Raw genomic sequence first — 11,727 nt, forward strand, 5'->3', positions numbered from 1 at the left:
CTTGTTCACCAGCTAGGAACAGACTCACAGCATAGACGTGCTCTGGCCCTCGGCCATTCTCTTTGCCCAGGCTTCCATTTTACTTTGTTCGTTGTTACATTGAGCTCACGACACGGGTAACCTATGCACATCCTTTATATAATAATTTGATATCACCACCACAATTCCTGTCACACTCATAGTTTAAGACGGTTGAGGTTTAACATGTTTTTTTAAAAAAACCCTAAATATCAGCTTTCCCTTAATGGCTTTTAAATGGAATTGTTACGAGACCTGTGTGCATATGTATGTGTGTCCTTATTAGGGAAAGAGGAGTGATGGATGTAAATCTGGGTGCGGTGCTGTTTTAACAGACCTGATCTAAAAATCTGAACTAGTTTTGGTTTGGAGTGGTGTCCCCCCCCTAAGATATAATTCTTTAAGGCATGTTACCAGTTCTGATATTATCAGAAGTCAAAGCTAGGAGGGGGCGGGGAAGAATAAGGAAAGAATATCAGGGGAAGTCTTTGGTGAACGTAAAAGCAACAGGTCACCTATCATGCTTCAATCTACTAGATTGCTTTGATAACTTTCAGACATCAACAGCAAGTAGCAGAGCACATTAAATAAGCATTTAATAAAGTCTGCCGGTCTCAAGGGAGGAATACAACTTTAATTTGGAAAAACAATTCATTTCTTTGTGGCTTGGGTTTTCACCTTTGTTCAGTTTGTGTCAAAGCTTAATTCTACCATCACAGATTGAGATAACCATCTGTTTTCCATTTTAAGTTTTGGTTTAATTGGGGAAAGGGGTCTCCATGACCTTCTGAAAGGTCGGTCAAATCAGTTTTTATTATTCCTATTATTTTACAGAGCCATTATATTTTCCACTTAGATCATCCATAGAAGTCCTTGAGTGAGAGACCAACCCAATATTAACATTCTATGATTCTCATAGAAAGCAGCTTTTCAGTATAGCTGGTCTATTAAAAAAAAAAAGTATTTCTAGAGTGCCGATCACTACTTTGGAGGAAGACGCAAAATAAAGGCTCTTATTGAGCCCTTTCTGAAAAAAAAGAATTATAATGCTAGATTTATTGGTTTTCAACAGCATCTGGGGACCTAATTCCCCACCGGTAGTTTTACATGCTACATTTTTCATCAACATGCAAGGCATTGTCTCAGGTTGCCCTCTTTAACTGTATCAGTCATTTGCTAGAGGCAAGCCATCCCATCTGTGCCACAGATTTAAATAGACTTTAGTCAATGTTTTGTTGCACGCCACTCCCCAATCCCTGAGTGGTGTGAGATTCTAGGGTGTTCCAGGCACTCACCCAGGGTCTGTGTTTCCTTTTGGAAATGAGGCACAGCAGAGACTGCAGTGTATTTATGATATATGGTTTATTTACACACACATATATAATCTGAGCCTACGATGGAGGGATTCACAGCATTAGCACCCCAAGAGGGTCTTGCTTATCCCATAGGTCCAGTCTAGGATTCAAACAGACAATAAACATTGTGCTCTGCCTGCTGCTCTGCTTCTCTGTCACATAACTCCAGGCTCCCTACTCCAAGCTTCTGGCTCACATTGCTTCTCCCTCTCTACTCTCAACTCTGGCTTTATCTGTTGAAGGAGGGGCCTCACTCATTTGCTGCTGAATTCATGATCCACACATGTATGGGAAAATAAAGCCACTTCTCTCCCCACCCCATTCCACGAAAAATCACCTGAGATGGACAGTGGTGTTCCACCCATTGTCTCTACCCCAACCATCACATCCTCAGGTCTCCCTGTCCTACTGACCACATGTTGGGAGCATGTTGGTGCAAGTTTCCAGGTCATGAGGAGAGCCTACACATGTTTATCAGGTTTACCCCGTTCCGTTTATTTCTCCAACACATGGATAGCATGGGAATGGGGTCAGGACAACATGGGTGAGATCAATGACTGATTTCTCCCATTCATGATATTGTATATGTGTGATGTATATTTTTTTTAACACCTGAACAAGGCTTAGAAATGTGTTATTTAAAAGGGTTATATATAAATCCTAGGCAGGGCTCTGTAGACAGGATTGCAGCACTGCTTCTCCTCGAACAGAAGTGAGACCAGGAAGGGAGACTGGGCTGTATTTAAGTGAGCAACGCATTGTTAGTTCATTAACCATGAAGCCAACACAAAGTGGCCATTTGTGTCTAGTCTTGGTCAGCCAAAATCTATGACCTTTTCAGTTTGTGGATTAGGTCATCAGACTTCAGCCTTAGAAAACAATGAATTTATTGTATATCCAAATTTAATCTACAGCTTCCTTTGCAGATTTCTTTCCCACGTTGATATCAATGTAAAGTTATAAAAGACAGCCATCATATTTTAATGCAGGGTTGTAGTTTCATTCCCATGCAAATGGAGATCTATAGAATCATGGGTTATTACTAATGTATTGTCATTTCTCTGTTTTGGCAGTGAATGTTGTAGCAATGCTTCAGGAATTCTGGGAGAGCAAACAGAAACAGAGAGGTGTGTTTTCAAGTGAAGGCACAGTGGTCTACGAGTCACTAAATTCTCCTGGGCCTCCATTTGTGAGTTATGTTACCCTGCCTGGAGGAAGCTGCTTTGGTAACTTTCAGGTAAGAATATACACTGAAGCATTTTAATGAAAAAGGACTCTGCTGCAAGAAATTCAGCCTGCCATCATGACTATCGCTCTCTGTCATAACACGAGAACTTTGGGTCAACCAATGATGTTGGTTTGGAACCAAAGGAAGTTTTTCTTCACACCATACACACATTCAGATTATGTCTGGGCATATGGGCGGGTTTTGCTGTGCTGCTGCTTATTTGAGAATAAAGCATTTGTGACTTCTTTCCACCCTGATTCTTGAACACAACACATGGGAAGGATCAGGGTTGAAAGAGGCAGAGTGGCCACCGACATGTCAGGAACCTCCTGTCAAGAGATGCATCAGTGGGACAAAACAAGTGTATACTATAGATAATGATGCATCTCTAAAACAATTTCCAACTCTTTTAGAAATTCTTATCTGTCTCCACCCTGAATTACCACGTGTCCTCATCCCTTTTCCTACCTGGCAAATGGTATGCCAAGACAAAGTTTGAAGTCCAGAAGCCAATTCACAAGTCCAGGAAACACAGTCTGGGGTCAATCCAAGTAAGCCAAGATAGGAGTTCAGTAGTCAGGATACAGTCTAGTCAATCTCAAAGCAGAAACCCGTGACGGTCCAAGGAGAATCCCAGGCAAGGTCCATCAACATGGGCAGTTAAGCAGACACAGTACCTCAGCTCTGCTTCCTTCTTATCCTGTGTCTGCTGATTGCAGCATCTGGGCTTGATGAGGCATGTGACCCTCACCTGCTCTCAGCTTGCCCCAGCTGAGGAATCACATGCCTCCTCCAGAGCTAGAGAGCCCCACCTAGCCTGCTAGGGAGCTGGGCTGTGGGCCCTTGCCTGCCTCAGCCTCCTACAGCACCACTCCCCTTGTTCCACATGCCTCAGAGACTGCCATGTTTATGGGAACAGGGGCCCCTGCTTCCTGGAGTGCCCTGCCCACTGTTCCCTATGTCTTAGGACCAGCTGGGTTCATGGGGACAGGGGCCTCTCTGACTCTAGTGAGGGTCTCGCTACTCAGCTTCCTGTGCACTAGCCCTGCTTCCTCATCATCCTCTGTCACCCGTGAATATTTTATACTGGGATGGTTGTCCTCTTCCACCGAGCATGCAGCTTCGGGAGGGACGCACATGGAGCAATGAGGGAGGAAGGGGACACCCGCGTAGCCAGCCAGATCAGCCAAATCAACCCTGGCGATCAATGGGGTGACAGATGTCGCAGCCAGATTGCCCTCAGGTCCAGCGCAGAGGGCCTTCTGGAGGTTCCCTCACTGTGAGAAGCAAGGTTACAGGGAACGAGGCAGAGTGCCTTCTCAGCAGTGGCACCCACTCTGTGGACACTGGCAGAGGAAGAGGTGTGCAGGGGGAACGCACCGCCCCTGGCAGCGGGATCCTGGCGGGGTGCCATCGCGGCTGCCCCCCTGCCCACACTCGGTGCCACACCCCTACAGGTGGCAAACCACGCCCCCAGGACATGCACCAGCCCCACCCCCACCTGCTCTCCGCCCCTTGGTGCCTGAGCATGAAGCTCCGCCACTGCCTGTCGAACGCCCTCCCATCAGATGTCAATGAAATAAACAACTATCTGACTTTTAGAAGACATCTGAAGGCAGCCCTGTTTAGGAAAGTTTTTAATAATTGATGTTTTCTTGTCTTTTTAATATCCTGTTGGAAGCCACCCAGAGTGGCTGGGGAGGCCTGGCCAGATGGGTGGGGTATAATATATTATTATTAATATCATTATTATTTATAACAAGAACCTCTCCTTCCCCATCCCCACCTTGCTCCTGGGTGACCCACTCCCAGCTGCACCGCTCACCAGGATCCTTTTCCTCCTCCCTGAAATACTGCCAGTTCATGACACCATGTTACTGTATATTGGGAGCAATGAGAATTCTACATTCTATTTCAAGAAAAATGCCACTCTTACAAACAACAAAAAACTCTTAACAAGAGAAGTCCCCTTTTGAAATCTGTGCCCCTTGTCGTTTTTCTTCAGTTACTCATTCTAGGCGTTCTGCATGTTGTTTTTAATATTTATTTATCTGGAATATTTATAAACTGTTATAACATTATGAAATACCATAGCGGTGTACAAAGCAATAAAAATAGAACAGATAAAATAGTTCTGAAATCAGATCCTGCCCACCCTTCTGGGAAAACCTGTAGAAAGTTTTCAGCGTCTGAGGAAATGTAGGCAGTGTCAAGAGTCTGTCTAACTTCAGTGGCTGGTGTGCATAGGAAGCTCTCAGAAGTGCAGTGAGCAGATTTAATTCAAACTGGATAGAATTTCTTGAACTGGCAAGGTATGTTTAAATGCTTATAGTGAGACTGGCTGCCAAAGTTAGTTTTTTTCCCCTATTTTACTTCTTAAAATATTATGTGAGAGAGAATTTGTGGTTAAATGTGGTGTGGTGAATTTGCTGTATGCTTTTTATAAAAACATCTCACTATCTTATATGCCATCATCGCTGCATAATAGTTCTCTTTGGTTTGCCATCACTTCCAAATACGTCAATAAGCAATCATTTCTATTACTCATGTCACATAAATGTCTCCCTTGTGCATTCCAAAAGAGCTTATAATGCACTTTTAATGCTTTTTGTGTATATGGGCCATCCATTATGTCCAGCCTCAGTTATCAATACTTGTGCATCAATACCAACTTAGCTCTAGTTGTGGTAGCTGTCCAAGAGAACATTGGGCAAGTTACATAGGATTGAGCCCATCTTCTCTTTGGATGGGTCCCTCAAAAGCTTTTGTAAATTGATCCCTCCCAGAAGATCGTCAAAAGGGAGCAGATGGGTCTAACTGCAGAGAGGAATTTCCAAAGAGTAGAGAATCAAACACTGGAAATGTTTAATACAGATTCCAAATGAATTGTCCCGAACCCCTGGCAGAAAGTCAGTATTTCAACTCCAAAGTCCAAGTCCAGGGTTAAAGCCCCCCAAGCAAAGAGCAAAGTCCAAAGGAGAGGAAACAGTCCAGGGTCAATCCAAGTAGCCAAGTCTGAAGTCCAGCAGTCAGAATACAGTCCAGAGTCAAACTCAAAGCACAGTCCTATAAAGGGCCAGGCGTATCCAAGCCAAGATCCATCAACATGGGCAGTTGAGCAGACACAGCACCTCAGCTCTGCTTCCCTTTGGTGCTTTGCATGCAGATTGCAGCATCTGGGCTGGATGAGGCATGTGACCCTCACCTGCTCCGAGCCTAGTCCAGCTGAGGAGTCACACCCCTCCTCCCAGAGCTAGAGAGCCCCACCTAGCCAGCTAGGGACCTGGGCTGTGGGCCCTTGTTTGCCTCAGCCTCCAAGACCACCACTACCACTGCTCCGTATGCATCAGAGCCTGCCATGTTTATGGGAACAGGTGCCCCTCTGGCTCTGCAGATGGGTTCTGCTGCTCTGGTTCCTGTGCATTGACCCCATCCCCTTGCCATCCTCTTTGAGTACTTACCTCCCCATCCCCTGCTTGCCCTGGTGCGTCCCAGTCCTGGCTACATCCCTTGCTGGGGTCCTCTTCCTGCTCCCCATCATACTGCCAGTTCATGACAATACTGGTGGAGGATGGGGGGATGATGTTGGATGATGTCTTTAGGTTTCCACCAAGCTTGTGATTTTGTATATGGAAGACGGGAATTTTTAGTAGAAGGGACAACTGAAGTGCTTAACTTTGTTAAGTTAATGGCACTAGCTGAGCCTGCTATGCATCCTTCTTCATATCTGAAGAGCTGATTACATGTGGATGTGTTGCCATGACAACAGCTGGCTGGGGATGCTCTTTTAAGAAGGGATAGGCCTCTCTTCCTTCACCTTGCTGGAGGCTGTGTCATATTCTGGGTTGAACAGCAACAAGCCAGGAACTAGCCTGGTCTAGACCTCTCTGGAGCTGGAAGCTGGTTAGACACAGAAGCTGGACTTGCTGTCTGTGCTTAACGCGCAGGAGCCCCTGAAGTCTCCTACAGCTCGGAGTTAGGGGTGCATGCAAGAATACTTTACCTGAGAGGCATGCTTCCCATCCATAAAATTCTGGTAAGTTTAATAACTTGGATCTATAAGATAGCTTAAGAAAGTTCACAGAATAAAAAGTGCATAATCAACCAAGAACCATATTTGACTGGTTCCTTAGCCTACTAGTCACAAACCCTATCTGGCTTTTTCTAGAATAGAGAATAAAATCCTTTAAACTTATTGTTTGCTTTGGCTGAGATATTGACATCTTTATTTTTGTTCAGTTTGCCCATTGCTCAGTGATGTGTTTGTGGCTCAATTTCAGTATTAAGCAGTGGGCAATTTTAATTTTGCAAAAATTTGATGGATTTTTCACAGGCAGGTGAGTAGCTGAGCTACCCACCCCCACCAGGGAATAATACAATCCTCTGCCTACATGAAGGCTTAGTGCTTGTGAAGTGTGCATCAAGATATCCACATTTTCCTGGTGTCATTTGTATCAGGATGTCACAAGCACAGCCATTCATGAAAACAGTACTTTACTTTCCAGTTGCAGCAAAGCAGGGCAACTTGAGGCCTATCTGATAAATTTCTGGCTCCCCTTTTGTTGAACTCTGATGTCAACCCACTCATAACGCTAGCAGATGTTTTTGCTTTTCTTACCAATAGGAATGTCACTGCCCAACTATTCATTTAAATATAGTGAAATAGGTTTAATACATCTTTAATTAACAACAAATGAATCCATATAAGTTTTTTTTAAAAAAGGTATTTTTTACATATGGGGATTAAGCTGGGGGGGGGCGGGGAGGAATGCCTTAACCACCACTTGACCAATACTATCGTAAAGATAAAACCCCTGTACTTTGTCAAAGTTTGAACGCACCTGTGTTGGATGTCAAAGAAACATATGATTTAGGCTAAGTCTAGATATTGTGCCCCCTAAAAGCTGCTCCAGAGGATTAGGAGAGTCCCAGGATATATCATTGGATGTGACACTGAGGAAAGGGGCTTGTAAGGGGAATCTTCTAGCCTTTGTGCCTTGGTTCACCCCCCAGCAAATGCTTGCTGGGGCCCCAGAAACATGTTTCAGCTATACATAGACTACAAGGACTTGTGATGTATAAATACCACCTCACTTAGCACTGCAAGCAATTCCCCATTTATATAGGCGATTACATTCCAAATGCAGAATCACATAAAATGTGGAGTCGCCATTAACTGTAGGGTGGGGAAGAACTTTCCCCACCCTCATTAGCTGTGTGAGGGCCATGCTTTCCTCCAGTTTGCGGTATATACAAGGTTCGGACATCTTGCTGTGCATTAGAAAAACATCATGATTTGAAAACAAACACACTGATCACCTGAAAAATAGAGAGAACAGTGCAGCTATCATGGAATAATAAATCTGTGTACTGAAAACAAGGCAGATCTTGCAAGAGATATTTACGGAGGTATCTCACTGCAGATTACAGTTCCTGTGACCAGACGCATGTCAGGTAAGCAGCAGCAGCGTTCTTATCTATATCCTAGTTTCTATTATCTATCAATCCTAGTGATTGATATAAACCTTTGGAAAGGGCCTGTGTTTCATTTTTACTATCGTCCAATGCAAGGATGTTATTGCAATATTATTCATTTTTATTAAATTGTTTTCCTTCTCCTTGCCTGCAACACATCCTCTCACACTTGCAGACTACCTAGCCCCTTTCAGCCTTCTGAGGAGTCATCCAAAACTGCAAAAGGAAATGGTGTACAAACTATGTTTAAACTAGGTACTTTTAACTCCTTTTATATAAAGCTCTGCAAACTTCTGAGATATGCAATAGGGTTTCTAATATAGAATATGCCATTATTTATTTCCACCCTGGCAAGAGCCTAATTTCATTACCTGGGTTTATTGTGATTTACAGAGATCTTTAATTCACTGGGCATGGAGAATCATCACCTCAAGTATATGAGCATATGGTTTTCATCTCCTTCATTGTAGCCTTAGGTAACTTCCTGAAACCACATCCTTGGCTATTACAAGGCATGCAGTTGTCCCCCAAGTCTCTGCCTTCTGTTTCCATCCAGTGATATTTTGCATTCCCTTCCTTTAATCTCTAGATTCCATCCTTAAACTGCTGCAATGATTAAAATAAATAGGGACTTTAAATTGCAGAACTCAGACCGCATAGTTTTCAATTTTGGCCAAAAGCGAGGGGAGAAGGGAGTTAGAAATCATTTAACCACATAATTTGCCCTGTTTTTCCATCCTCAGATTAAACCATCTCTCAGTTAATCCAAATACATTCACAATCTTCTGGTTGTGATGCCCTCAGATTGTTCCTGGGATCTCTGCATGTGAAGAATTTTATACATGCTGATGGTTGTCTACTGGCACCTATTCTTCCTCCTTCCCCACCTAATGTAGACTCCAGTTCCTATCAGACCCAGCCATCATAGCCAGTGGCCAGGAATGATGGGAGTTGTAGTCCAACCATGTCAGGAGGGCTACAGGTTTCCAAACTCTGCAGTAATACTGAATTAGATGGAACAATGTTCTGACTCTGATAAGGCAGCTTCATATTGTTACATGTCACCTCAATCTCCACACCTCTTGTGAGATTCCAAGGGTTCCAGGTTACCCAGGGTTCGTGTTTCCTTTGGAAATGAGGCACAGCAGAGGCTGTGGTGTCATTACAATACATGGTTTATTTATACATACATACATACATACATACATACATACATACATACAACCTGAGGCTGTTCAAAGCATTACACTCAAAGCAGGTTCCATCAGTGGCGTAGTGTGGGTTGTCAGCACCCGGGGCAAAGCAAGTAATTTGCGCCCCCTAACCCCTGGATTTGCACCCCCTAACCCGTGGATTTGCGCCCCCTAACCCTAACCCCCAGATGTTGCGCCCAGTGCGGCCGGCCCCCCCTGCACCCCCCACGCTACGCCACTGGGTTCCATCTCTCTCATGGCTGCAACATTGGATCCAAAACTGAGACCTTGGTAAGCAAGACTTCGGAGGGGGGCAGTTGTGGGATGCACAACCAGGGCCACCCCGGTTGTGTATGTACCACCAGGCAGGTAAACGGAAGTATTTCCTCCCAAAGATTTGCAGGGGGGTGGGTGTTGGTAGTTTGGCTAGTATGGAAGCAAAAGATTACTTCAAAATTCAGGATAGGATGAAATTTGGGGTACTGGTGGATGCTGTGCATAAGGATGGAAGAGAGAGTAAATTTGGTTTTCATTTTAATAGAAACCTACCAATTTTTATTTTACATGCAAACTCAAATTCAGGCATTTCACTTCTCCAGATTTTATGGTATGGTTCTCCAACCAGTTGATGTGCATAAAAGTGTATCTGTTTGGGGGAAAGTTTGCATGAGAAAGCTCTCTGTGCTCCATCAGTTTACCTTGCCTATACCATGTGCATTTCCAAATCAGAATGTCTATCAGAAAGGCGATTAAATAGCAGCACAGAAAGAAACATTCCGGCGGTCTTTACAACTTATGCTGAACTCGCAGAAAAGGTCTGGCGTTAAGTTAAAAGGAGGGTCCTGTCAGAGCTCGCTCAGAATCCTTCAAATTCTACAGAGAAGTATCCAGATTGTCTGAGTTGTGTTAATTTTTTTAAAGGGAGTTAGGAGAAACCGCATTTGCTGTGCAACAGCTTCTCTAAGCACCAGCTAATTCTCCTTCAGTTCTAGTGGATTTGGGTGATGTAGGCAATGTTTATCCTAGCATAGCAGCACTAGCTAAAAGGTGTGAATTTACATTGGAGGGTTATGTGTGATGAGCCTGTCAGCAGTTCTCCTCAGATTTAAAAATCTGCCTCTTAAACTGTTCTTCAGAATTTAAAATGCTGCTTGAAGGATATGCTTGAAAACTCAGCGGCAAACCAATGGCTTGATTGTGACCACAGACCACACAGAAGGATAATGGGGTTTGGGGTTTTTTATTATTCTTTCAGTTTGTGCCCCTATCTGACTTCTCCCCCATACCAATATTTCTTTTTCCTTGGCCTCACAGAAGAGGGAGAAATAAGCACTCAAAACCAGAGAGCAAATCCTTACTTTGCTTGTTTACTCAACGTGTGTGCATTTGATAAAATATCTCCTGCCAAATCTACTCCCGTAATAACTTCTGCACTAACAAGTTCACTTCTGCGGTCTTTCGTTCTTCATTTCTCCTTGCAGAAATTAGAAGGCTTAGTTTTCCCCTCCATTTCTCCCTAATGGCACAGAGTGCAGCAAAGTGATCCCATAACTGATTTTGGATTGGCTTCTCCCAAGCCAGGCTATTCATTGCAGGCACCGAGCCAAGCTTGACATACAAAGGAATGCTCTGGCAAATACTGAGGCAAATTGGGCAAGTAGCATCCCAGAACAAAAGCATCCTGGGGGCTTATTTATTTTAGCTCAGGGTGATCCCAGAAGTTTACAGCAAAAGTTTTAAGATGCATGTAAGCTCTTTGGAACAAAAAAAAAATGGTGAAAGATGCAAAGGCAACCCCATTGCCCAAATAGCATGTAAGGTAGAAGCAAAGGTCTGAAGAACATATTATAAAGAGTACATAATAAAGCCCTATGTGGCCTAGGACACACATACCTACAGGACTGCCTCTCCTGGTATGCCCTGCAGAGGACCTTAAGGTCCACAAATGACAACACTTTGGAGGTCCCAAGTCGCAAGGTGGTTAGATTGGTCTCAACTAGGGCCAGGGCCTTTTCAGTACTGGCCCCAACTTGGTGGAACCCTCTGTCACAAGAGACTAGGGCCCTGTGGGACTTGATATCTTTCTGCAGCCAGCAAGACAGAGCTGTTCTGCCTGGCCTTTGGTTTGGACTCAGTCTGACCCTTATGTTTCCCTCCCCTTATGGATTTGATCTATGGGCTACTATTAAAATGAGGCTGCATATTAAATTGTATTTTAACCCGTATTTTAAATTGGTCCCCCCCCCATTATGTTTTTATTGTAATTTTATTGGTGTTAGCCACCCTGAGCCCGGCTCTGGCTGGGTGGGCGGGGTATAAATAAAAAAATATTTATTATTATTATTATTACAATGAAATAGGCTATATACAGATAAATGAAAAGTGCATTGCATGAGCCAATTGGGACTAGCCCTACCAGTTGGCAGGGTGAGGTGTCTGCCTCAGGCGGCAGGTGCTG

At 44.0% G+C, this 11,727-nt stretch overlaps 1 protein-coding gene across 1 annotated transcript in view; it reads left to right on the forward strand.

Moving 5' to 3' along the window:
* Window positions 1-11,727, forward strand: part of LIX1 (limb and CNS expressed 1) — a 34,587-nt gene that overhangs the window by 8,733 nt on the left and 14,127 nt on the right. The window contains exon 2 of the mRNA XM_079995817.1: window positions 2,447-2,610. Coding sequence (XP_079851943.1) covers window positions 2,447-2,610 — 164 coding nt within the window. The remainder of the gene's footprint in view (window positions 1-2,446; window positions 2,611-11,727) is intronic.

Source organism: Podarcis cretensis, assembly GCF_951804945.1.
Source record: "Podarcis cretensis genome assembly, chromosome: 11".
Taxonomy (NCBI): domain Eukaryota; kingdom Metazoa; phylum Chordata; class Lepidosauria; order Squamata; family Lacertidae; genus Podarcis; species Podarcis cretensis.